Genomic DNA, 27626 nt, shown 5'->3' with positions numbered 1-27626 from the left:
GGTGTGTGCATGCGAAAATGACTCAGTAAATCAGTTTTCCCTTTGAGAGAGAAGCAGAACTAGCCGCTATCTTACTGTATAATTGTCTTCTCCAGAGGCTGTCAGCCTCACCTTCCTTTGTCTGCCGCTTTATTTCCCAGCCAAAGACGATTCGCATGCATCCCTTTCTCTTCTCCCGGACTTCTCCCAAGGAAAAGGCAGAGTGCAGGAATTCCATTAGCCTTGCTCTCCAGAACTCAGCATGAACATGCAACTTGGTGCAAAATGACATAATGGCCCAGCGACTGGTCCCATACCCCCATTAATTTTTCAATGCTTTTATAGTACACGTTATGGCGAGTGCATCACCGCATAAAAATTAAACACACCCCTCTGAGGATTGTTAATTGGTCTTTTTTATCGACACTGTATGTTGTATAAAATTGCTCAATTTTCGCTTCGGCAATTGTTGCTCTGTTTAGTTTTGAGCATGCAGAGGTACAAAGGGAGTGTGTGTGTGTGTGTATATGTGTGTGTGAGAAAGAGTGTGAGTTGGAGAGGAAAAAAAAAGAAAGAAAGCGAACAGAACCTGCATGTTTGTGTGTGTGTGGTTAGTTTTGTAATTGGATGCAGTGGACCGTATCAGTCTTTACCTGTGCTAGTCATTTGCATGGGTTTGATTGACAACAGAGCTATGCAAAGCAGGCACAAGTATTATTCCCTGTGAAAGCAGAGAGGCTGCACAAACCATGCCTTTTTCATTAGCTATCAATTTCTAGTTAATTAGTATTGAGTCATAATTGCTGGAGATTTCACTGCATTTGGACGAGGGTAATATACAAAGGAGCAATTGAAAAATAAATTTGAATGAGTTTGAATTTTCTTATAGATAAAGGAATCTTAAGTAGAGAAAGTGTAATTGCCTTTATTTAATTTTTTTTTAGTTACTTTCTACTGTAGTTATTATTTCTGCTTATAGTCATCATATTCAGGGTGGGTGATGTTTTATTTACACCCACTGTAATAGAATGCCTTGACATCCATACTCTTGTGAATGTGTGAATATGACTCGTTAAACAGATCGTGGGAACTAGTGCATGTAAATTGGAATATTCATATTCTGTCACACTGCCTTGGACATCATGTGATGTCCGGGCCATCGTGCAAAGTATCAGAGCAGAGTGTGTGTGTGTGTGTGTGTGTGTGTGTGCGCGCGTTCTGGGTAGGGGGGGCATTGGGTCGGTTATTGAAATCTCAGATTGAAAGCTGAAATGTGTGTTTTTTTCTTTTAAATGAAATATTAGTGAAACATTAATGAATGATGATTAAAATCACATTATATCACTAGACAGAAAGACATTAGGATTGGTATGACAGCATTAAGCCTATGTTGGATAAATGTGTGTGGGGCATGTCACATCTGTATGATTACAGGGGACCTACCCCCGTCACGTGTGATGGTTATTATTTGCAGTGGCTAGAGATGGCTCCTTGCGGTGTTTAATGAACTGCATGTCGGAGCAGTGGCGCAGGAGGTTAGACAATTTGTCAGAATTTAATCACGTCCTAATATACAGCCGTGTTAATTTTATCAAAATTGATAACGTACGAATAGCTTCCTGGCCGGTCAAGCTCCTGGGAAATGTCTTTGTCTTTTTGCACTTTAATTTCCACAGCGTTTGTCCAGTGCAAATCAAAGTTCTAATGAACTGTGTGGTTTGTTTTCTCCCGTTAAAGGTTCTGTCTCTGTCTGTGAACTGCCTCGAGGCACGTTCCAAAGTTGAATCGGGATATAAGATTGCACAGAATTGTCTTCATAATTAAATCTTTATTCATTTACATTTTTTGATCCAAATTTCCATTACTATTATTACGATTTCTATGGTGAAACTCATTAGAAAATTTGAGTATTCAATTTTTTTTTATTATTATTATTCAAATTTGACTCTCAATTCTCAACCAAGACAACCAATCATTTAATTCTCAGCACTCACCAGGCATTTATAGCATAAGTGACAAAATGATCCCTCGCCATCCCAACTGATTTTGTTGTGTGAAGTTTCCCTGTCCTGTAGGCATCTTAAGAGTTGCTGTGCATGAGCATGGCATCGCTATAACACTCGGGATGGTATCTGTCTGTGGCAAGTGAACAGTCACATTTTTAAAATTCACATGCTTACTGAACAAATATGCTGAACACCCATGTCTACTCCCACGCTAAAATCCCCAACAAGCTGCTGAGAGGTGATTTGAATTGGATGGCGATGCATGCCACGTCTGGAAGAGCCTACAGATACCTGCGCCCCGATTCTATACTTGTTCTGAAGGAGTGCTGGGTTGGCCTAGGAAATACTTTATAAATTCTTTGGACAAATTTATACGAATACCTCCAAGTGTTTTGGCGATATCAAATTTTTCATATCATGATGTTTTCTCCATAGTATTGTGAAACTAATGTCCCTGGGACCCGATTCAGTCATAATGCTATGCTTGTATCATTGTAGATGCTAAATTCCTGCTACATCGTCTCCCGGCTGTACGTGGCAACGCCTGGCTGTGCTACATGGTTGGAAATCTACTGGGTTCTTTCCCTCGCTCAAGCTTTTTCTTTCAAGCTCGCCTGCTGCGTGTCTTAATGTCCTGAATTAGGGGTAAATTATTAATTATTGGAGTACAGACATGATGAATTAATGTTTTATTTTGTCACCAAAAGACATTTACAACTCTTGTTATTCAAGGAGTTTTAGTTTGAATGTTTTTCAAAGCGGTGGGGCCTAACATCAGCATATGCTTCACAAAACTCATCAAGTCTGACATTTACTTGAGTCCACATAGCCTAATATAATCAACACAGAGGTAGCAATGAATTTAAAAAATAAATGACATGAGAAATTTACATGAACAACAAATAACATAGCTTAACACACTTGTTAGTTCCAGTAGCCTAACTGTTTTTATTCATTCGCAGTGAGACCAAAGATAGTAAAAAAAAAAAAAAAGATTAGTTTAGTGTGTCTAGTCAGCCAAAATAAACTGAACAAATAAGATCATTGACATCACACAGAAACAAGGTTTGTGGAATTTGCCTTGTCAGGATGTGATGGAAATCGATCACTTCCATCAGCTTCTTCTCAGGATGTGATGGAAGTCAAAACATGCTCAAATACAACAGAGCTCCAGCCGAGTAGTGTTACTACGCAAACAAAAAGCAAACACATAATAGTCTAATATAGACTAGTATACCTTTACTTGTCTGGCCAAAAGACAAGCATGTTGACTTCCTGACTAATGTGTGGAAACTGACAGCACTGGCAGAATGGAAATGACATCCCAGTACTGAGTGATACATTGAACATTTTCAAAGAGGCTGGTACGCAGTAATTTACGGACCCAAACCTAAGGCTGCCAACAAGCAAAATTACTAGCCAATATTGAGCTGAACTCGCCCAGGTGCTCTCTATCTAAACAAGTGAGTGTCTTGATGCAACAACCTGTGAGGTTGTTTTGGAGGTTTTTGGTATGAGCCATTCTCCGTAAACATGCACCGAACTCTTCATATTCTAATGAGATGCCAGAGGCGCTGTGCCAATGGCGGGCCACGCAATGTTTGATAGATAGGGTGCACTAAAGCAGGAGACACTGAAAGAGGAGAGCATAACTCCAGCACTATTTTAATACTATCAACAGCTTCCACCCAGTGATAGGAATATGAGACACTGCCGTCATTGCTAATGTCAAATATCCTGTTTTTGCTATCAAACCCCTGGGATAATGATCCAGCATTTCCCTGCGGAAGACAGAATGACACAGTGCTGGACGGAAAGCACTATTTCTGTGTTTCTTGTAACTCTCGCTGGCATGTAGTGATACAAAGACTAGTCAGGCCTGCGGTGAACAACAAGCCAGAGACAGGCGCCATTCTGCTGCTGTGATAAAAAGTCTTAAAAGACCCCGTGAACATGCCTGTGGAGGATACCTCACTGCCGGTCACTGGCTCTCTCTTTCTCCCTTTGCTTTTTATGATGGTATTTTGACAGGAATGATCAAGGGGATGAATTAAATAGCTTTGAGGCTGTGGTTTGGAGATCAAAAGGACCTTCTAATGCTCCATTACAGGTTGCACTCAGGCAGTTTAGTGCCCAGCCCTCGTGATCCAGCCTCCTCAGAAAATATCCTCAGCGTGGCACCGAAGGTCTGGGGTTCATAGTGATCAGCTGATAAGGCTATTGGTTGCTTTTCTTTCATGCTTTTCTTACCTCCTGGAATTCTATTGAGGGTAATGTTAGAGGCCGTACCTGTGGATGCAGTCAAATACCAACATATAAAGGACTATATATAAAAGGGCATCTTCTATTTTAGCACAAATCACCCCACCACCTCCACCCTCCCCCCATCTCACACACACACACACACACACACACACACAGAAAGACTATAGATTTTAGGGGAAGTTACAATTAACATGCCCACCATCACCCATTCTAGATTTACAATCTAAAAGTGATGGAATGGATGTGTTTTTTATACTGAAAAAATAATTTGCATTTGTGTGTGACGTGCATAATGCTTGAGGTCTATATTTTTTGCAGGAGTGTCTTTGTTTTTGTGGCATTAGCTGTATAACAGAAAGTGCCCAATCTTTACTGTTTCATATTCATGGTTATTTCTTATCCCACCAGAACCCTAGAGATAGGTTAGCTTGTGTCCAATTGGAAATGCCTCAGAGGCAATAGCACTGTAACAGTAGCGTGGCACAGCAGAGATGGATGCGGGAGGCAGTGGAGCATTTCCCAAAACACGTATTACTGAACTGTGTGGTCACCAGAAAATGGCCTCTGTAATACACAGTACAGTAAAAAGTGATGCATGTGGACACGTAAAATGGCTTATTATTCACAATCTGATTTTGAAAAGGCATTTCCGTGTCTCAACCCGCCTCTGGCCTCCAACCTCATACAGATTGCTTTTCCGTGCTCCTACCCTCTTTTGTTCTCATTTCTCTGTGTCTCCATCCCTTGCTCCCTCCCTCCCTCCCTCGACCACGAAAGCCAGTGCAGATTGAACAGAGTGAGCAGTGCCAGCAGTTATAAGGTGAATGGGGGGATAGAGAGCAATTAAAAACCTATGACCTTTATGAGAGGGCAGGGTGAGGTTAAAGGACAGCTGTTATGGACATGAAGTTCAACACCTCATTTCTAATAACGTTGATTTACATCTGAGGGGTTCGGCCAGCAGGGCGTTGCCCGCTGTAGACAAAGCCTGGGAAGAGGAGGCTACGTTGTTTTTATATGGCCACACTTACCTATCACTTAGCCCCATCAGGGTTTACAGTAAAAATTACTGCTTTCATTCTTCAAAAAATATGTATCCATTACCTTTCTTTGATCTGAAAGGGAAAAGGACAGTGAAACCTACTGTTAGGTGGCTATTTCTCCCACATTAAGCTGTCTGCTTTTGTCATTATAGCTGTTTGAATTACCAGCATATTAATATGATGCTCATGATAATGAGCTTCACCTGTATGCACTTGCAGGGTCCGTATAGCTTTACTGAAAGGCATCATAAAGAGTAAGAGAGTATTTGACATCCTAGTAATATGGTCAGTTTAATACCCTACTAAAGCCTCTGTATCAAGCCACTCGTCTCGATAGCTCACAGAACAAAATCCCAGTAGCTATGCGCTGATAACTGCAGAAGGATGTAGCTTAGCCTTATCAGCTCTTGGCTCCAGTGACACAGTAATCCACACAATGCTAGGCTGTCATTGCACTGGAAAACACAATCATTTCATTTACCCAACAAAGGCCATAGACTTATTCTGACATTCCCCTGTGCTTCCCCTTCACTACTAACCCACAGAGATTGCAAATTTTTGAAGGCCAAGTATTTCTTACTCAAAAGAACCCAACTACTATCGTCCATTCATTCTTCGCAGAGAAAGCTGTTCTGCCACTTAAATCGCAATTTATTTATATATCCCTTTATCACAAGCATGTCCAGTGTTTCCCACCCATAGACTTTACTTGGGCGGGCCACCCAGTTATATTAATGGCCGCCAAAGTATATTTGGCGACCCATTTTAGCATTTTTTATTTTTTGTTTTTTTATCCGTCTGAGAGAACGACGCCATCCGCGATCGATTAACTAGTGGACAATCTCCCCTCGCTCTACCCCTCCAGGGTTTCCCACACATAGAAAACTTTGTATATCAGCACTGACCGCCACAAATTTTCATTTTTTTCCCACTATTTAATCGTAGAACTGCGTGTAGCGCATTGATTCGCGCAGCCCCTAATTGCTCCACGCGATCTCTCTCTCTCTCTCGCTCTCTCTCTCTCTCTCTCTCTCTCACTCTCTCACTCTCTCTGTTGCTCCCCCTCTCTCTCTCAGTTGCTCGGTCTCTCTCTCTCCTCTCTCGCTCACTTGCTCTCTCACCGGACCCGTCTGTTCGCCTCCCACTGCACACGCGTGAGGGATATTTTTTTCCATGCCAAGAAGACGGCCGACTGAATTCCCGAAAAGAAGAACTAACAGTTAAGGTTACTCGGAATACAGCTGAGTTTTCGAGATTGGCACGCTGCATAGCCTAGCTGCTAGTCAGTATCCACTGAGTGGACTGATAACGTTAATATTAACTTTTTAACTCTGACTCTGAATGTTTGCTCCCTCAATCCAGATTAATATTGAAAAATATTTTCAAAGAAGGAAAAGGACTCGTCCTGAGGAGGATAAGGGACAGTCTGGCTGAGCAGTAAAACAGAGTAGATAATAATGTCAAAGGCTACTAATTTAACAATGTAAAGATACAGGTGAAACTGACAGCACAGAGAGATGTAGCAGGGCAGTGGGGCAGAAAAGAAGATTTCTCTATAAAAGGGGTCTCTTTAAAAGGGGTTTCTGGGCAACAATAATGACAGGAGAAAACAGAGAGAGACAAAAAGGAGAGGCAGCATGCGGTGATGAGAAGGGGCTGAGATCAGCGCTAAAAATTCAGTGAAACGAGGGCAGCAGTCGTAATTCAGCGTCCAGGTGGGAGCAGCGGCAGGGAAGAAAGCCAGCACTGACAACGAAGAGCCAGGGCAGCACCCGTCACTACCAGGTAGAACACTGCACTGGAGTCAGAGAAGAGGAGAGAGAGGAAGCCGCGTACACACACACACACAACACAATCAGACACACACACACGTACAGAGGAAGGGGAGAAAACAGCTGGACACAGAACACAGGGTCAGAGACACGATAGGTGGGAGCAGCAGCAGGGATGGGACTAAGGCAAGCACTGGCGACCATTGCACTGCACCGGAGTCTGAGAAAGGGGGGAGAGTGACAGGTGCACACAAAGACAACGAACACACGGAGAGAGAAACATCCAGGTGGGAGCAGCATCAGGGATGGGACTAAGGCCAGCACCGACGACCATCAGAGCCGGGGCAGTACCCGTCTGTTGACAGCTGGAAGACTGCACAGGAATCTGAGAAAGGGTGGAGAAAACCAGCCTCACACACACACACACACACACACACACAGAGCTGTGCAGAAGCAGCACAAAACCCAGACGTATTAGGGCACAGACACGCTCATACACACATCAGATAGAAAGTGATTAGACACAGTGTAACCAGGAGGCAGCCCTATGCTATGTTCCCAACGGCAGATTTCTATATAAATACTGTCTAGGCTAGGGTAAGAGAAAAGAATGTGTCTAACCCCAGGTAGGTCGTATGATTGCGAGAATAAATAGGTTTTGAGTCTAGATTTGAAGATTTCGACAGAATTAGCTTCCCTGATTGTAAGAGGTAGCTGGTTCCATAAATAGGGAGCTCGGTAGGAGAACGCTCTACTGCCTGCTGATTTTTTTTCTTGATTCTAGGGACAGTAAGGTAGCCAGCATCCTGGCTAAGAGGCTCTTACTGACTGCGAGTTTAGGAGAGATGGTTGAGGACAATTGCTACCGGCTTGCTGTTGCTCAGTCAGAACCCAGCAGGTACCTACCAAGCTTGTAGACTATGTGCAGACACACGACTACCAGAGGAGAGGGCTAATGCTAATTTCCTTGCGGCTAGCCATTGCTCAGGCAGAACACACAACCTTTGTATGCTAATAGGGAGAAGTTTTGGCACTCTGAAGGAAATGGAGGTGACTCCAGTCCTGGTGGGGAGTCAGTCTGCTTACCTTGTTATTGTCCTTTGAATACAATGGCTGTCAAACAGACTTGCTGCACCCTGGGAGAGCAAGTGACCATGTGCTAATGTGATAGAAATGCGAGTGTAAAAAGAAAAGAATGTAGGACAGGACAAAATCACGCTCATGGTGGAATGTTATTTCTTTCACCTAAGGGGCCAGTTTGCTTAAAGGAATCTTAAAAATACTTGTCTGAAATTAAGCAAGCTCATGGATATATTGCCGGTGCTCATGTTTTTTCAGTGTGTATGCTAGTGTGGGTGGGTGTGATAAGGGGAGGTGGTATCAATGTACTTTTTGGGGCCTCTTCATACCTCTCTAATTGAAGCAGCAGTTTCAGGCAGGAAAAATGGGTCCAACAATATGCATAAACTACACAAGCTAAGTGCTAGGGGAATTGGTCACTGCAATCAAGCTAAGAAAATGAGCCAGCTGCCTGTTAAGTGTGTTTATGCTCTGATGCAATGCCTCTTTAGTTTTCTTAATTGCCAGAGACACTGAACGGGGTACAAATACTGCATGTTTCTTTCATGCAAATCCCTTACATATTTTAGGCCCAGCTATAAATGCATGGAATTCTTTGCGCATTTGAAGTGCAGTGCATTAGTAAAACGCCTTCAAGGGCTTAGTGTGGCAAAAGGCAGCATCATCATTCCCAGATCCAAGCTTCAGCTACAAACAGTTTACTTTCTCTGAAGAATACCCTCCTTACTGAAAACAAGAATGTAACTGCCTAAGCCTCATCTCTGCATCTCTGCATCTGAGCATGAATTGAACATGTCTTCGATTCAATCCAGAAATGGACCATAGCATTGCCTCTGTTGCCAAGATTGCCCCTCTGCCAATTTTACTTATTTTATCTGTATGGATTGATGACACTTTTTCTGTCTCATATTTATTGACTTAGCTCTTAATACAAAGGGGCTAACAGTATATGACACCATAAGTTCCATGCGTTTTGTAAATGGTTTGTTTATGTGTGCATATTTTATAAACATTTGGGAAAAATGGACCTGCATTTTGATTGATTGCAGGATCAAAGAGTAACAAGATTATTTCCTATCAGATCAGAGTTGCATTAGAAAAAAAGTCTTGTACTTTAAGAATCTACATTAATACACCCATAATTGCAATATTAAAAAGATCCCTGATTGTGATTTTTAGTTGAATAATGTGAAAGTAAAGAATAACATTAGTTGTACAATGGCATTTGTTTACTTATAGCCTTGAAGCTAGAAAATGTATTCCTATTAAAAAACAAGCATGTTTAGAAAGAATAACATATGCATGCACAATTATGGGGAGAATGCAGCTAGTCTGTTTTAAAAGCATTAGTATATTGTGCTTTTAGCGTTTTGTGCAATAATTGGACAATTATAGAATATGCTGTGAAGGTTATTTTTATGGGTAGGCACAACGTCTGTATACTGTTAGAGAATGCTGACCTTAATTTAGCACGTTCTCCCCCAATTTTGAACAGGATTAGAATTTCATATCACAGCAATTTGAATTGAGGTACCAGAGTGCAACCCCCACTGGGGCTTAACAGGATCTTATAAACAGTGGTGCTGGCATGGATGTCTCCCACAGCCCATTCAGTTGAAGCCTCTGCTTCATATTGCATTGTCTCATTGACAGTGCGGGCCACTGTACACAACCTGGTCACATGCATTTGTGAATAATGCATTTTGTCAGGGGTGTCGTACCATTTGCCCGAGGGGATTGCCACTGGGGTATTTGCCTGGGTCTGCATTTCTCCCCGGCTACTGATGAAACACCTATGCCGAGTATTTCTCAACTGTCAGTGACCTCACTTTGCAGAGATGAATGATGGTATATATTAGGATGAGCTCACATGAGGGGCTTCAGTCTTGTCACATTTACAGCACATTAGAGGGACTTTCAGCCTGCTCGCTTACAGGCAGTGTATTGGCAGGCAGGCATAAAAGCAGAAACTGTGGAACATTTTCTTTGCTTCCGTAAAATCACAGGACTCTATATGCGTTTCCACAATCCATGTTCCAAATTAAATCTCTTTCTGTCTCTCTCTCTCTCTGTCTCTCTCTCTATTTGTGGCTGTCTGAGTTAGAGTTATCACGTGACTGAGCAGACAATGGAGAGGCACTTTGGCACTTCGGAGAGGTTAGCCTGGGTTTTTGTGTTGCTTGTCAGTGAGGGGGGCTTCTAAGCTGTGAATAGGATCATTGAGTCGGAGGTAATTTTGGGCCCCGGTGCAGGGCATTAGTTGGACCGGCCTTTCTGCTGACAGGCCTGTTTTCCTTTTTTTCCCCCTTTTTTTTTTTACTCCCAACAGCCCCCCTCTGCTGCATCGGCGTTTCTGTCCAAACCAAAGGCCTTTATCTTTGTGTCCATGACGACATGTCTGATAGGGCGTGGCAGCCAAGATCTCTTTTAGCCCTTTACCTTGGGGAGCCAATACATCTAGATATAGATAACTTGCAGGAGCCAGGTTTTAAGCAGTACCACACTATACATTGCTGTGGTTTTATAAGCCACCAGAGTGTGTGTGATAAATGAATGGACACATGCTGGACATCCCCATTCATTATCATTGGAAGTAGTGCTGCCTGCTGGGAGTTTGTGCAGCGATTGCCATGGGGGCTGACTGCTGAAGGGCCTCCCAGAGGCCACTGGCCAAATCTCAGCCACTGCTAAAGAGCCAGAGCTCAGCTCAACAAGAGGCTTGGCTACAAAGACTCACAGGGGAAACGCTGCAGTCAAGTGCATCACTGCTATTACACACACGTTCGCAAAGATGTGCAGTCAAAGGTGCCAATAGAACAGAGGATAGAAACACATGGGCTGCACCCTAGGGGGCCAGGAAGGGGGAATGTCTTTGAAGCCAAGTCTCGACAGAGCGGGGGAACGGTGCAGCAGTAGCCGCACCCACACACACTAATTCATCTAGCAGTGGTCAAAGCGAGAATAACTCAGTTGATCACATCAGTTCTATCTGTTTCATATGTATATCAGTGGATACACCCACACTCTCATTTATTGCTTTTGCTCACACACACTTAAGCTCAATATACGTAGTAGACTGCTGGGTGGCCCTGCATCCTCTAATTGATAGATTGAGGTGTCAGGTCAGTCCTCAAGTACTGCCCAAGCACTGCCCATATTTAAAGCCGCAGGCATCGTAGCCTAGGCTATATATTTTTTCTCAACTAGTATTCAGTTAGATAATACACACACACAATGCACACACATTTGTAGAACAACAGTGTAGATGATTTTTATAATAAACCAAGCACCTCATTAGGGATAGTCAGTGTCAATGAGATTTCCTCACCTTCAACATTGTCAAGCTTCTCAAATCTATAGACTGTCTTCTGGTGTATTGTGAGCTGAGTTATTTTGACAATCCCTTACTCTGTATTCTACCTCTGTCTCACTATCTGCTGACTTGGGCCGGCTAGGTGATTGCCTGAAGGCTTTGAATTTACAGACTGCTGGCTTGAAGGCAAAACCTTCAGAGAGTGAAGGTCATCTATCTGATGTTGGCTTTGCCTGGTTCAAACAGACAAAGAAAAAAACTAATTGGTCAAGGGCGATTGAACAAAAGCAGTCAGGAAGCAGATGGTCAATATCAAGTGTGTTCCAGTATAGAAGAAAGATCCTGTCATCTTATATCTTCATTATTTAAACTCCTGGTTCTCCCTCAATGCTATTGCACCTTAGGCAAAACCCTTGTGTGCTGTCCGTCAGTATTGAGATGAATGGCAGTTCCTCAGGTAAAATGGACCAGCATACAATACTATATTCTTGTTTGTAAATTGTTATGTTTAAATTGTTTGGCAGGGTGTAATGGAATGCAGAAGATTTGTTCTCCTCTGTTTGTGTTTTTGATAAAGTGGGGCAAGATTGTATTTTCATTCATCATGACGAATACATTGTGAATACGCTGCATGCCGATTTCTAAACCTTCCTCAATTCTCTCTCTCTCTCTCTCTCTCTCTCTCTCTCTCTCTCTCTCTCTCTCTCTCTCTCTCTCTCTCTCTCTCTCTCTCTCTCTCTCTCTCTCTCTCTCTCTTTCTCTCTCTCTCTCTCTTTTTCTTTATTTCTGTCTTTCTTTCATTCTTTCTGTCTCTCTCTTCCACTTGCATTCCACTTTTCTACTTTTGAAAACATGTTAGTTTGTATGGGACGCCTGCCTGCTAAAGACTAGTATTTGTATTTTCCACTCTTTTCTTTCACCATATTCACATTTCAATAATAGGTTTTTGTCAGGGGGAAGATTTGCCATGCCTTTCCTGCTGTGCCGCTTTCAGACAGTCTGCCTTTCAGTGCTCAATGAAAAAACAGGAACAGGTACATTTTGTCAGTGAGGGGGCCAGATGCATCCTAGCTGAAAGAGGTCTGCTTTGCCTGCTGTTAAAATCAGCTAGACAAGTGTTAAATTCACCCTGTCGTCACTGAGAGATTTGTTAGTGGCAGGTCATGGTACATTGTGGAGTGTTCGTGCATGCCGGTGTGAGTGTGTGTGTGTGTGTGTGTGTGCGCATTTGTTTGGCTGCTACCATTTTTCCCACCAAATTGGGCCTGGGGTTAAACTTTTGAGTTCTTTAAGACCCCAGGCTGAACAACTGCACCCTCTCCTCAGACCCAGAGGAGCTCAATGTGCACTGACTGTAGATGATGCTCTGAAGACATGGTTGTGTCCCCAAGGTAGCAGCACAAAGGAAGATTAGGCACCCTCCTTCAAGGCTTTTGTTAAGTAATTCCACATCTGCTTTAATAATTCAAAGCGGCACCAGCAGAGCCTCTACAGAAGCGATATATCTTAACGTTGTGATCTCTGTGGCCGGGAGGAACTTCCACCGTTCCCTTTATGCTGTTTTGTGTGCCATAAACATGAGGGGGGCCTGCCAGGGAAACATATCCACACAAAAAGATCAGACGATGAAGCTCTTAGGTGTTGAGGTGTGTGTGTGTGTGTGTGTGCATGTGTGTAGCTACGTAGGCTGTGCTGTACTGTCACTCACCTGTAACATGAACCAGTGTTGTACCACTGCCACTGAGGTGCCCTGGGACTGTGTTTGAGCCCCCATGAGCCACCTGTCTGCTGTGTGTGTATATGTGTGCACGCATGTGTGTGTGTGTGAGTTTCTCTGTGTGTTGTGTGCCTACGTACTGATGAAATAAACATTACACACACACGCTCTTCTGCCTCCTGAGGAGCTGAGGAGCGGTAGCCATCCACGGAAGGCATCCCTGTATGTCATTGGGGACAAAGCTAGCATGCAATGGCCCGCGTCGAAAAGAAAATAAGAAAAGACGAGATCTAGCGGAATTAAACGTATAACCCAGACACAAAAAGGCATTTAGACACAGACTAATTTACACATCAGGTTTTAAATGTAATGCTTTGTTATTTTAGGTTTTTCTGTAACAGCCCTTAAGGGCCACATTGGCTTTTTTTTTCTTTATAGTTTTCTCTCCCTCCAACTCTCTCTCCTCCACTGCACCTGTTTTGAGCAATACCTTTGGGGCACAGCTTGAAGTGAATAATGTATGAGCGAGAGGAAGAATCAGAAAACCTTTGTGGACCCTCTGTCTGTGTGTCTGTCTGTCTGTCTGTCTGCCTACTCCTTTGTCTAGTTTTTCTCTCCTGTTTTTTTTTTTTTTTTAAGCTAATTCCCTCATCTTATATCTCTGTCTGTGTCTCTTGCAGTGAGGTTTCTGGACTGTGGTCGAGGCGGTCTGGTGCGGTTCGAATGCAGTAACCCATCTGACTTCCGGATAGAGGCCGACGGAGTGGTTTACGCCGCCAGGAGTCTTCAGCTCTCTGCGCTTCGATCATCGGCAGTAGTGATCAAGGCCAGGGACACCGCCACTCAGCAGCAATGGGAGACCCAAGTCAGGCTGACACCCTCCACACATTCCAGCCAGCAGGTGTGTAACCCTCATCCACTTATCACATTTTTGACTTGTTTGTCGATTGTCTGACTGCCGTTGCTGCTGTAGAAAGGTGGAATAATCAATTCTGCCCTCGCATCAAATAACTTTCGCTTATTAGCCACACTGCACATTCACAGATGACTTGTTCCCTAAATTGTAGCAGGTGTTCCGAGAGACTGGATGGATGCTTGCTAATTAAAACTTAATGTGTCAATTTACTAGGAGCACAAACATCTACTCAACACGGTCAGTGGGTAAAGAGCAGATGCAAAATAGCTCCTCATAAAGTTGATTTCAGCGAGCCTGTCTCATGTTAGTGAGGTTATTGCCTTATCATCCAAAAGGGGACACACCCCGTTCGGTGCTTTGGAAGATGGGGAGCATCTGTCTCAGCTTCAGAGTGTCGTTTCAACCGTTCCGCTGGACGCGTTGCGCAGTCATCTGCAATTAGTTAGAATGACCGTGTGCTCATGTGTCAACATTGTGGTTGGCCGCAGATCAGAGGAAGTGCACTAATAAAGCACTGCACACATGTCCCGCCCCCTGCTTTGTAACCAGGAAATGAAAAGCAGCTCCAACGGCTGTGTTATTGTTGAGGTTTTAACTTCAGTGCCAGTGGATTAAGTGATCCTGCTCAATTAGATAATATCTGTTGCTTTAAACTTACACTGTCTCTCTCTCTCTGTCTCCCTTTCTCTCTCTCTCTCTCCTCTCTGTCTGCCTCTCTCTCTCTCTCTCTCCTCTCTGTCCTCCAGTCTCTATTCTGACCCTGTTTGTCGGGTTATAAGTGAGTCCATGTGCGATACAATAGTGATCATTGCAGTAACATCTTAGATCATGGGCCCTCTCATGTCTTAATGAACATCCCCAAATACAATAATCATGTTTGTTTTACAAAGAGCACAGTGCCTTTTCTTTTTACCTCCAGAAATATAGGCTACTTGTCAAATTAATGGCACGAGATTTCAAAATGTAGGCCTACAGCACGCCAGGTAATCTCAGGAAAGGTGGACGTCGTATTTTATGTGGGTGCAGATTAAAAGTTAATGCTGACAGTTATGTCTAGTTACTGTCAACGCTGCAGGCGCAGTGGTCTGTTGGGCTGAAATTAAACTTCTAGCTGGGAATGATTTACCATGGCTTTTCAAAACACCATCGTTAGCCACTGACACTCATTTACTATAGGGACTCCTGCAGGTATGTGATTTTAATGATACCATTAGTCACTGTTGTCGTTTGGTCAAAGAGAAATACATACTTGTCCCAAACAGATAAACATAGGTTTGCTACAGCTTTTTTAAACAGAAGTCAGCACGCCGCATTGGTTAGCATATTCACATGTATATAGAAATTCAATTATTGACTCCACCATCAACTGCAGTAATTGTGTGTTTCTCTAGACAACAGTTGGTTTTGCCTTGATTTGTTTGTAATGAAATTAGGGACTGACTTTCCCCTATCTTGCAAGTTTATGAGGTCATGAGCTGTTATCTCTCTCCCAGCACAATTATTGTCATGAATCATCACGCATCTCTTAATCACATCAGCGATTAGATTTTTTTATTAGCGCTGTGAATGCATCAGCCCCGGGGAAACATTTTAATCAATGACAACTAAACAATATCCTCATTAGTATGGGAGTGTCCTCCTATACCATCACCACCTCCCACTGGAACTTCCACTTCACCACAGTCCATTAGGAGAAAGCATTTCAGAATGTGAAAGAGGGAATTTTCTAAGAGAGCAAATACACACACATACGTAATCCCTCTCACACACTCTCACAAACACTCAGGCCATCACTCAACCTAACAATCTCTTGGACTGAAGTAGTCTCCTAGTCAGAAGATGGAGGGGGTTTGGAGAGTGTAGATGGGTGCAGACCTCCAGCACTCCAGAGATAGATGTGTGTTGGGCTGAACAAACCCACCATGCCATTCATCATTCTAGACACAGGTCGCAAATAATTACTGCTCTCGCTCGCGCCCATTTTAATAGGGTAATAGATATTTCTGAAGCATGCTCCATCGCTATCTGTCCGCTTGCCTCTCTGCATTTCAAATGTGTGAAAGCAGTATAATCGGATTTCAAACATGATTAGTGGAAGCACTCCGACAGTTCCCCAGATGTTATAGGAGGGGGAGAGCGGGATATGGGTCACGCTGTAAGGTGGCTAAGTGGTAATTAATTTCTATGTTTGCACAGGAAACTTTTCAGTAGTTTGTCGGACCTTGCTACTTTGTAACCAAATCAACAGTCAGTAGGCTAATTACAGGCAACAGTAAGGAAGAGACTTCAAGGGGCGTGACTATTCCACTGAAATTCCAGCTGTCATTCACTGACATTGACAGGTTTTACATATTGTTTTTCTGTTTTCTCTTCCTTCCTGCCTTGTTTTGTTCAAGGTTATTTTAACTTTCTCTGGCACTACTTCAGTCTTCTCAGTCTCTGGAGCAGCATAGGCAATTTGAGCCATCTGTGTGTTTAGTGTCTGGCTTGCAGGTACCATCCTCCTTTGTTTCAAATCTCATTCATTACAGCCGAGGGAGGATGGCAGATCCATTATGGAAGCCGGTGTGTCTTTGTGGGTGCATTTTATCAGGACATAAGAAGAGGTCTGCCATTTAAAGCGAACCAGCGCTCGTGGTGGGGGGGCTGCCGCAGTAGCCACACTAAAGCATTTTCAAACACTCGCTTAAAGGCATATCATCACATGTATTACTGGAGATATTTTAGGCTACAAAGAAAGTCATAAAAGAATGGATCCTTTGAATGAACACACATTTAGAATTGGTATTAAATGACATTTGGAGAGTTTATTAGGTTTTGCAGAAAATGCCTGCTTTTATCATCACATCAAATTCCTTTTGTGCACACAAAATAGAAAGGGTCATCGGTCACGTACCATCCTATTCATTTCAGCTAGGCAATAAATAGCATTCTGCTATTAATTTGCTGTAACTCAATCGGTACACTATCAGGATTAGGGCTTTGATTCCCACAGGGGGCAGAGATACTAAAAATGTACGCACTCATGGTATTATATGGTGCTTTAGACAAAAGCGTCGACCACACGGCATATGCTGTGTATTGACTGTATAGATGTGACCACTATCCAGTTCCTTAGCTAATTTAATTTCCTTTGCCAGGTCCAGGAAGTTGCCGTCCCTCCAGTCATGTCCAAGGATTTGAAGGAAATAGTGTTTCCATCGCGGCACACGGACAGCCAGCTCAAACGCATGAAGAGAGACTGGGTCATCCCCCCAATCAATGTCCCGGAGAACTCACGAGGCCCATTCCCACTGGAGCTTGTCCGGGTAAGATGCAGAGCGCGCTCACACACACACACACACACACACACACACACACACACACACACACACACACACTGCTCACAACTTCAAAGGAAATGCTTTTTGGCTTGATATGACAACCTTGTAGCTCCCCATTGCCCCCAGCTCCCACACGCTGGACCACAGACATCAGACTTGTGCCTTCAACAAAATGCTCCATATTTACCGCACTTTGCTAAAGGTCAGGATTCTTTTTTCCTGCTTGTAGTATTGTTTATCTTTCCTTTCTGGGGCAGTCAGTACCAATGCAGCCTGGCATTATATAGAAGCAGAGAGAAATCTAAAGTGTTCACCAGTACGATGTTTCCCAGGTTGCCTGTTGAGATATTATACTCCTTTTATCATGGCTCAAGGACACACTCTGCTCCATTCATTTTGCTACCATTCCCTGGTCAAGGCAGGGTGTGGGTGGCTGACAGAGGACAAGCAATCCTTCTCATGTCAGTTAAGAAGCAGATCCTTTTTCAGCATAAGCTGACTTCCTGACTGAGTGCTAAGTCCTGTATATGCCATTTGTATGTATTATATTTAATCCAGCCATATTATGGGGGATGTTTCTGGGCTTTATTGGATGATATCAGGATGAAGAAATAGTCTGTTTGCTCAGCATGGATCCAGGGTGTAGGCACAGAGGGTCTTGGCTTACAATGTGAAGAGGATAGGCTGCCTAGCCAAGACAGAACTGCTTAAATACTGCACACACACACACACACACACACACACACACACACACACACACACACACACACACACACACACACACACACACACACACACACACACACACATACACACTTCATGTGCAGTCCTTTACTCAACAATATTGTTACATTGTATTAGTTTTAACACTGTTTTGGATCTGTAATTAACAAACACTTAATCCTGGCACAGATCCGATCGGACCATGACAAAAACCGGTCCCTAAGATACAGTGTGACTGGCCCTGGCGCTGACCAGCCCCCCACTGGCATCTTCATCATCAACCCAATCTCTGGAGAGCTGTCTGTCAACAAGCCCCTGGATCGAGAGCACATCTCCAACTTCCATGTAAGTCTGACACAGCAGTAAATACACACGCTGGTTTGGAAAGAAGAATGGAGGAGAACTCCCTTCAGTGATTTGCCTATATTTTGCAAATGGTTTTTCCAGCCTGCTTTATCAAGAAAAATCTGTTCTCTCTGGCTGTGCTGTACATTCCTGCCAATTGGCATGTGCTCAAGGATCATGTGCAGCCCAAACAGCCCCCTCAGACTCAATAAAGACCGGGGCGTGATGGTGGTCTCCCAGGAAATCTGACTTATCCGTCTGAGAATTTAAAGGATTCGATTTGAGGCTTTTGAGTGAATTGAGTGTGTGTGTGTGTGTGTGTGTGTGTGTGTGTTAAATACATTAAGATAACCTCCAGCTCCTTCTAGGGCTGCTTTATTCACTAGCTGTTTTTCCAACAAATTGCATTGGTCCTTAAACTATATAGTATTTAGCATAGAGTGCTATTCATTCATGTGCTTTAACACAATCTGGAAACTTAGTGAACATTAACCAAGGCGATACAGGCAAAAACTAAATGATTGATTTCAACAGATGTTTGTAATAGACTAGAAACAATTAGAAAGTCCACAGTGAATGCCATGCATGTACTGGGAGTTGCTGTGGGAAATATTTGCGCTTTAGAAAAGCAGAGCTCCAGCCCTGCCTCCTGTCACACTGGTCTCAGTAAAGAGGATGCTCTTAACTCTTTGGTCTTCTACATACAGTTAAGGACTTTTAGTGCTGGTTAATGGAGTTTATTGTCACAGCAATTTAGAGGGCGATTTGTCCCAGTATGTTTTTATGTATTCTTTTCTTTCTGTCTGCACACTTGAGATAATAATTGCCCTTGTCTGTTTGCAAATGCCTGGTTTGCTTGAACAGGACAACAGTCCAAATTTGTTTATATATGGGTTTTTTTCCCCAGCTGAGAGCTCATGCAGTGGACCTGAATGGCAACCAGGTAGAGAACCCTATTGATATTGTGATCAATGTCATCGACATGAATGACAACAGGCCAGAGTTCATCCATCAGATCTGGAACGGCACCGTCCCCGAGGGCTCCAAGCCAGGTAAGATCCCAGACGAGGCCAGGCCCAGTAGGAGCAGCGGATCAGGTGTAGCCTGCCGCCACGCTTTTAGCAGATCAAACGAGCATTGATGGCATTCCTGGGGTGGCCACTTTGTTAACTTGGCGACTGTTAAGTATTGAAGTAATCTATGCCATTTTAACATCACAAGTACCTTGGATGTACTGTATATATTACAAAGCTTTAAATCTGGTGGAGTTCAATACAGCACAATTTGGTCTACTTTGAATGTGTTCTGATTGCCAGTGAGAAGTGCAGTAGCTGTAGCTAACTGACTGAGAGATAGCGAGAGAGAGACAACAAACTGTCTGTGTTGTTAAAAATGGTTAAATGGAGTATTTGCATCTTGTCTCTATCTTGTCTCTGTCTATCCCCTAGGGACGTTTGTTATGACGGTAACGTCTGTTGACAAAGACGACCCGAAAACAGCTAATGGGATGCTGCGTTACAAGATCCTGTCTCAGAATCCCGAGAGTCCAACCTCCAATATGTTCACCATCAACAATAAAACAGGAGGCATCATTACAGTGGCAGCAGGCCTGGACAGAGAGGTGTGTCTCACTTTTTCTTTCTTGCTTTCTATCTTTCTTTGTGGCTGTCTTTCTGCCCGACTTTCTTTCAGTTTGCCTTTCTGTGAATGTCTGTCTATGATTTTATCATAGAGAGACATAGTCCTAAACATCCTTCCCTCTCCTCTCCTCTCTCTCAAATAGTATTTTTGAATGCAGCCATATAAAAATCATATTGCACTGGCATTTAAGTCACACTCTCATTAGCACAGCCATCCATTACATTCATTTTCTTCTTTCCTTTGCCACTTATTGCAGTTCTACATGTGTATCAACATATCTCTATGTTTACATAAATGAGCCGTGCATTTTTTTTTTTAAATATAAAGACAAAATAGAGCATTTTGCTAATATCCAGACTGTCTGAGAACTAATGAGCCACACAGAATTTTGCTGATTACCAACACTAAATGAGAAGTAGAAAAGGACTCGGCCGCTTCACACTTATTTACTCTTACATGGAGGTAACATGCATCATTGAGCAGCTAAATGTTTATGTTATGTTTAGAAGCTTTACTTCTGTGTTCTTTTTCTCTCTTTCCTATGCTATAAATGGTAGCACTCTTTCATTTAATTGGATGGCATGGCTGTCTGAGAAATTAAAAAAAAAGAAAAGAACTTTGAACTAAATAAATATATAAAGCTGGAGCCAGTTGGTGCAATTCTAGTGAGGGCAATCTGGCTAGGTGGCTGCTCAATCACTTCCGCCCTGGGGCCGCTGTTTTATGTCCGCCAGTTGCCACCGTGAAAGTAATTTGCCCGATTCTCATTACCTAGCAACTGGTCCGTCACCTGAGTGGCTTTTAATGTGAAAGGAGTCATTTGTTAGCTTCATGATGGTGTACATAGTAGAGGTGCGAGTTTCACACATGCATTCAGAAACTCACATCCTCCCCCCATAGGGAATAAATGGGAACATATTACTTAGAGAGCCACCATTAGTCATCGCAATTAGGAAGCTAGCCAGATCTGATCTGAATCATGTTAGGTCAACAGCATCATACTGATATATATATACACCCATATTCTCCAAACATGGCTATGCCATTGTTATTGTTGTAAGGTATATGAAAAGTGTTTTAATTCTGCTACTGTTTCTCTTCCCTTCCCCTCCAGAAAGTGCCTCAGTACACGCTGATCATCCAGGCCACTGACATGGAGGGCAACCCCATGTACGGCCTCTCCAACACAGCCACTGCTGTCATCAGAGTCACTGACATTAACGACAATCCACCAGAGTTCACTGCTGAGACGGTAAGAAACAAACTCATATCTGTGACCTCAACACGGTAATCTTAGCTAAAGCACCAGAAAGACCCCATTTTCACCTCAGCGTGGCTATATGCACTCAACCGTCACTTCTGCTCACTTCCTCAGTTCTGCTTGCCCAGCATTTCTGAAGTCATACAGACATACAAGTAGCCAGCCATGCGTAAACTGTTATATTCCCCCATCCAAATGTTGACACATGCAACTACTGAGATGGCGAGTTGACCAGAGTGAAGGAGGCACTTAGTGTGCTTGTGAATCACTGAAATGTCTAATGCTGCTGTTGTGCTATCAGGGGAGGAAAGGGAGTGAGATGACCATGACGACATGATAAGTTGCCGTAGATGTCTATTTACTTGGGATCGGTCCTGCTGGGCTCTGAAGCAGGGCTCGGTGTATTTTCTGCTGCCGCAGCAGTATCACTAACAGCTCGCTGTTCTGTACGTTCATGGTTTATTCATGTAGTTCTTCGGTGAGGTGCCTGAGAACCGTGTGAATGTCATTGTGGCCAACCTGACGGTGACTGACAAGGACCAGCCCAACACGCCAGCCTGGAATGCCGTCTACAAAATCACCGGGGGCGACCCCACCGGCAGGTTCTCTGTGCCCACTGATCCCACCACTAACGAGGGCCTGGTAACCGTCGTCAAGGTAAGGCCGCCCCTCCAAACTCCACCCCTGTATCCCCTGGGAGATGCTTACCTTGAATACATCGTACATACACAGAAGTCCAAACCCTTAAGATGAATAGTTTATAGCACTTGTTAGTCCGCTACACTGCACAGTATGTATGCTATACTGAGCTGTGCTGCAGGTCAATAATTTCTGTTTTCCATAAAGTATGGATTGAGTGGCAGAGGGGCACAGATCGGACCACATCCATGCGCTTGTCTCATGCGATGCCGGCTGCATTTTGAAGAAACTTGCGTAAATGATGTTGCTATCCATTAAGATCTGGCAATTACACCATATGGCGGGAGCGTATTTTGCAGCCAAACTAGAAAAGTCTTCTACTTAGCCTAATGATGAATTAGCAGATGACTCCTTCATCTTTGCCCTCTCAGTTTAACAGTTTAGTAATCTCGGTAATGGAGTCATAAGTAATTTATTTTGCAGCTAGATAGTGAACATTTCAGAAATGTTTTAAAGTACATTTGACTTGAATGTTGTTAGATGTAATGTTATGTGAAGCCCCCCTCAATGGGCTGAACAGACTCTGCCCAACAAAAAAAAGACAAAAAGGACAATACTGATAAAACAGAAAAAAACCTACATCAATTCATGCCACTAAAATTACGAAATTATTGCAAAGCTTAATTTTCCGATGATGATTACTTGCTGTCATCTGTCAACAACGAGTTGACTGTTGGCTTGTGTTCATTTTCTTCTGTTTAATGAACTTAGCTTTTTTATCTTGCATTTTGATGTGTCAGTCTATATTGTCTGTTTTTGTTTTCTAGCCTATTGACTACGAAATCAGCAGGACATATGTGCTGACGGTGGAAGCGAAGAACGAGGTTCCCCTGGCCAGAGGCATCCACTCCCCTCGCCAGTCCACCGCCACTGTCTCCATCAGGGTGATAGATGTCAATGAGAGCCCCTACTTCGAGCCCAACCCCAAACTCATTAAGCTGGAGGAGGGAATGATGCCCGAGTCCACGCTGACCACCTTCACTGCCCAGGACCCCGATCGCTTCATGCAGCAAAGCATCAGGTACATAATGAAAAGAACAGGAGGAGGGCGAGTACATAAAGTCAAGTCACAAAGTACAGCCTAGTGGAAAAATTATGCATCTTCAAAGGGAACAACAAGAGTCCAATTCACAGGCGCAGAGCGTTTAACAAATTTCAGCCTCATAAACTTCCTCAGGTGGTGCTCACTACTCACAGATAGTCCCTTACAGAAAATTCAGCATAAAGTTGAATGTCGTTTGAAGTCTAAATGAATGGTAAGGATTATGAATTATTGTTTAAACCTCTCTCTTTTTTTTGTCTTCTCTCAGATACTCCAAACTGTCGGATCCAGCCAACTGGCTGAGGATTGACCCTAACACCGGTCGTATCACAACAATTGCCATTCTGGACCGAGAGTCGTCTTATGTGAAGAACAGTTTGTACAATGCAACATTCCTGGCTTCAGACAGCGGTACGTAACCGTTCAAGTGGGATTGAAGTTGCCAAAAATACCTTGTTTGAGTTCCTGTGATGCACTGGCTGCATGTTTTAGGTGTTTTTATCCAGGCTCTTACACTAGCACTCACTAGCACCTAACCCAGGCCTATTACTGGAGCATTGGAACAGATAATGCTGCCTTTTTGAAAGGTAGCCTAGAAGGTACCAATGTATCCTGCCTTTTGAAGGTCAATCTTCCACCCAGCTCCAGACTACTTTTGTGATGTTTTGTACAAGGCAGTAGTGCACAAATGCACCGAATCTGTAGAAAACTGCTTTCCCTTACTGGCACAAAAGCAGCCTCCATGCTTGAAGGTCAACCTTGTACCAGGCACTTGGCACGTCTGGTACAGTGACCACCTTAGTTGAAGGTTAATGTGCTAGCAATCCCAGAACCAGCCAGCATGTGGATATATTCACCTCTTCCCTGCACTGGCAGGATTTACCTCTGTTCAGGTTTACCCTGTTCTACGGAGCATAGCTCAGGCCAATAGGCTTAAAAACTCTACCAATAAAGAGGTTTCTCAGCATTAATGGGTCAGGATTGGATGACTAGCTCCTTTGAGCGTGGCCTGAATGGTAAAAAAGCCTCTTAGCTCGGTGAATACATAGAGGAGCCTGAGAGGAGCGACAGTGGGCTCTGTTTGTCTGCTTTAGTATTCCCATCCCGTGTCCTTCGTCAGGAAGACGTTCTTCAGACACACACTCACACACACACACTACCCAAATGTTCTGATATCTCTCTCTTTCTGTCTCCCTCCTCATTTGAGATTAGATTCTCAGATCAGTATGCAGTTTGGATGGGGTTTCTCCCACTAGAGCAAAAAGCTGCTCAGAGTGCCCTATTTTAGCATGAGACCAAGAGAATAAACTTTATGCTTTGCTTTTCTGTCGACTGCATAATGGTTGTATGTAATGAATGAGAGTGGGCATTTCAATAGTATAAAACCCTATCCGTATGTAGATTTTTAAAAATCAATATTCTCATAAATATTTATGCTGTGCTATGTGTGTGTGTGTGTGTGTGTGTGTGTGTGTGTGTGGGTGGGTGTGCGCTCATTTTATTTTGTCCCATCTAGGTGTGCCTCCAGCAAGTGGCACTGGAACTCTCCAGATTTTCTTGCTGGATATCAACGACAACGCTCCACGCGTGTTCCCCCAGGAGGCGGAGGTATGCGAGAAGCCAGAACCGAATGCCATCAACATCACTGCACTGGACGGAGACCTGAACCCCAACGCTGGGCCATTTGCCTTTGAGCTGGCCCATAAGCCCTCAGACGTTAGGAGAAACTGGACCATCACAAGACTCAGTGGTAAGATAAGCACACTGCAACAGGTAGCATGGGTTAGCTTCCTCTTTTTGAACAGTGATTTCCTATATATATAAGAAGTCCCCAGATTTTTTCACATCAAGGACACCAGAATAGATTTACATTAGGTTACATATGCATTTGATCAAATTTTGTCCCAGGGACCCACCATCTGGGGGGATGTTTTCTCCAGAATTTAATAACTGTAACAAGACTGTAACAAGAATGAAAGCTCTGATTACTCTTTCTTATAAATTATTTTCCAAGGCTAATTTCAAGGGAATTAAATTATAGTGAAATTACAGTATTCTTCATTTTGCTGGGGATCCCCCAGACCCTGTCAATGACCCCTTTTTTAGCCCCGTACCCCCAAAAAAACAAAAACGTGCGAATTAACCTTTTGAGCAATTGGCGGCATTTATTGATTGGATTGTTGAATCATTGATTAACTGGAAAGCTAGAAAATCAGTAATGTAATGGATAGCATTCAACAGTATATTGGTTAGCATAGTACTAAAGTACTTTGTTGTGATCTTGACATATTGTCAACAGCAGTCAGGAAATTAGTGTGAATAGCACACTGCATAGGGTCAAGTACAGCTGGGACCCACTAGACAATGTTCTCCATATAATGTTAGCCTTATAAACAGTCATTAATTGTTTATGCTAATTGGAAACACAAATATGGGTGGAAGCACTCATTTATTGTGTGTTAGCGATTAGAGTTGAAACGCAGTGAATATATCTTAACAGGATAATAGGCATATGGATTATAGCAGCTGGGAATTTAGCCTAAGCAGCATTATCAAAAGGTATTCAGTAGATTTATAAGCTGCAAATCTAAATCCTGACCGTATTTTGGATTAGATATGCTGACGCAACTTCCAGGTAGGAATTCACGCTGCATATTTGTGGTAATAAGGTCATAATCTTACTGTGAACATAGTCCATACAAATGACTGCATTTGGAGTTTTGATATAATCCCCTTTATGGAAAATGTTTTCTCAGGCTTCTCTGCTGAAGAAACATGGCATTATTGTATTTTTAAGCACAATAGTAACACTAAAGTGCCTCTTTCCCTCCGGACTCGCCACTTCATACTTATTTGCTCTGACAAGGAGGCAACATGCATCACTGAACAGTTAAATGTTGCTTTTTTCTCGCTCATCTCTCTCTCTCCCCTCCCCACCTCTGTCTCTCAGGTGACTATGCCCAGTTGAGCCTGAAGATCGGCTTTCTTGAAAGCGGTATCTATGAGATCCCCATCATCATCACAGACTCAGGCAACCTGCCCATGTCCAACACCTCCTACCTGCGAGTCAAAGTGTGCCAGTGCGACATCAACGGAGACTGCACCGACCAGCAACACATCATGGCCGCCGGTCTGGGCACGGGTGCCATCATCGCTATCCTCCTCTGCATCATCATCCTCCTCAGTGAGTGTCTCACTGCCCCCTCCAGACAGCATGCCACACTAACACACACAGGGATTATAAAGACAGCTAAACATCATCCGAGATACCACTAGATTACTGCAGGATTACCAAAAAGATAGCCCTGATCAGGCCCCCGTCCAAGCTCTAAAACATGGGATCGGATTACATTTGTATGAAAATATGTAACTTATTATGCTTTGTAATTTGAGATCCTCTTTCTCTCTCTCTCTTTCTTTCTCTCTCTCTTTCTCACTCTCTCTCTCATCAGTTCTCGTGCTGCTGTTTGTGGTGTGGATGAAGCGCCGCGATAAAGAGCGTCAGGCCAAGCAGCTTCTCATTGATCCTGAGGACGACGTGAGAGACAACATCCTCAAGTATGATGAGGAAGGTGGAGGAGAGGAAGATCAGGTAGAGTGGTCTGACACACACACACACACACACACACACAAGGCTGGGGAATGATAAGGAATCAACATTGATAAAATCTTAATGACTCTCTAAATGATTTCATTTAAGATTCCCTTATTGGTTGCTTTCTTATATATTACCATTACCATTATACCACCGCAAAAATACCAAATCTGAAACTGAATTAATTGAAATACTGCTTCCAATCCCAACTTGGAAGGAATAAAAAAATATTAACTGCTCATACATACTGTTTTATAATTATGTTACTTATAATAATACCCTTACTTCCAAACTGACTCCAACCTCCAAAACTGTCTACACATCACACAACTGTACACTGTGTGTGAGGTTGTGACATGAGGAGAGTGTGTGTGTTCTCAGTTGGGTAGGAAAGTGTGTGTTTAGTTCACTTCTGTGCAGCACATGAGCAGTTTCCTTAGAGGAAAAACTAGACAAAGAGGACAAACTAGACTCCTTTTGAAGTGTAGCTACACTTTCCATCTGTTGTTTCTAATGTTTGCCATGCTCGCTATGCTGCTGTACGTTTGAGCTAGGACAACAGCTCCTGTGTTGTGAAGAACTGAAACAAACACACTCTGCTGTCTTAGCCTCCCTACATCTCAGTTCACACACACAGCAGACCGTGGAATAATGGGGAGTGAGACAATTTCATAGCGAATTAAAAATTGCACATTTTCTCTTTTTTAAAAACCAAGCTGGAAAGTAACTGTGAATTGAAGATGGGAATCGATAAGGTTAAACATGTTTCGATCCGGCCGATTCTGGAAATATTGGAACTGGTTCCTCAGTGGAACTGGGTCCTACACACATACACACACACACTTAATACTCCACATAATAGAAATGCTAGAACAAGCTAGGCCACAGGGCATCTATAATGGTACA

At 43.2% G+C, this 27626-nt stretch overlaps 1 protein-coding gene across 1 annotated transcript in view; it reads left to right on the top strand.

Annotated features, from left to right (window-relative positions):
- Positions 1 to 26717, top strand: part of LOC139650165 (cadherin-2-like) — a gene marked incomplete at its 3' end in the record, with an annotated part of 51296 nt that extends 24579 nt beyond the window's left edge. The window contains exons 3-14 of the mRNA XM_071526736.1: positions 13856 to 14076; positions 17232 to 17399; positions 18327 to 18482; positions 19390 to 19534; positions 19931 to 20103; positions 21238 to 21375; positions 21856 to 22041; positions 22851 to 23104; positions 23394 to 23536; positions 24642 to 24875; positions 26076 to 26309; positions 26578 to 26717. Coding sequence (XP_071382837.1) covers positions 13856 to 14076; positions 17232 to 17399; positions 18327 to 18482; positions 19390 to 19534; positions 19931 to 20103; positions 21238 to 21375; positions 21856 to 22041; positions 22851 to 23104; positions 23394 to 23536; positions 24642 to 24875; positions 26076 to 26309; positions 26578 to 26717 — 2192 coding nt within the window. The remainder of the gene's footprint in view (positions 1 to 13855; positions 14077 to 17231; positions 17400 to 18326; positions 18483 to 19389; positions 19535 to 19930; positions 20104 to 21237; positions 21376 to 21855; positions 22042 to 22850; positions 23105 to 23393; positions 23537 to 24641; positions 24876 to 26075; positions 26310 to 26577) is intronic.
- Positions 26718 to 27626: the final 909 nt, after the last annotated feature.

Source organism: Centroberyx affinis, unplaced genomic scaffold (genome assembly GCF_046629955.1).
Source record: "Centroberyx affinis isolate AG114_WGS23_722 - 3 ecotype Tasmania unplaced genomic scaffold, CSIRO-AGI_Caff_v1 ptg001449l_1, whole genome shotgun sequence".
NCBI classification, from domain to species: Eukaryota; Metazoa; Chordata; class Actinopteri; order Beryciformes; family Berycidae; genus Centroberyx; species Centroberyx affinis.
Note: the sequence above shows the minus strand (reverse complement) of the source record. Positions and strands in the feature narration are given on the sequence as shown.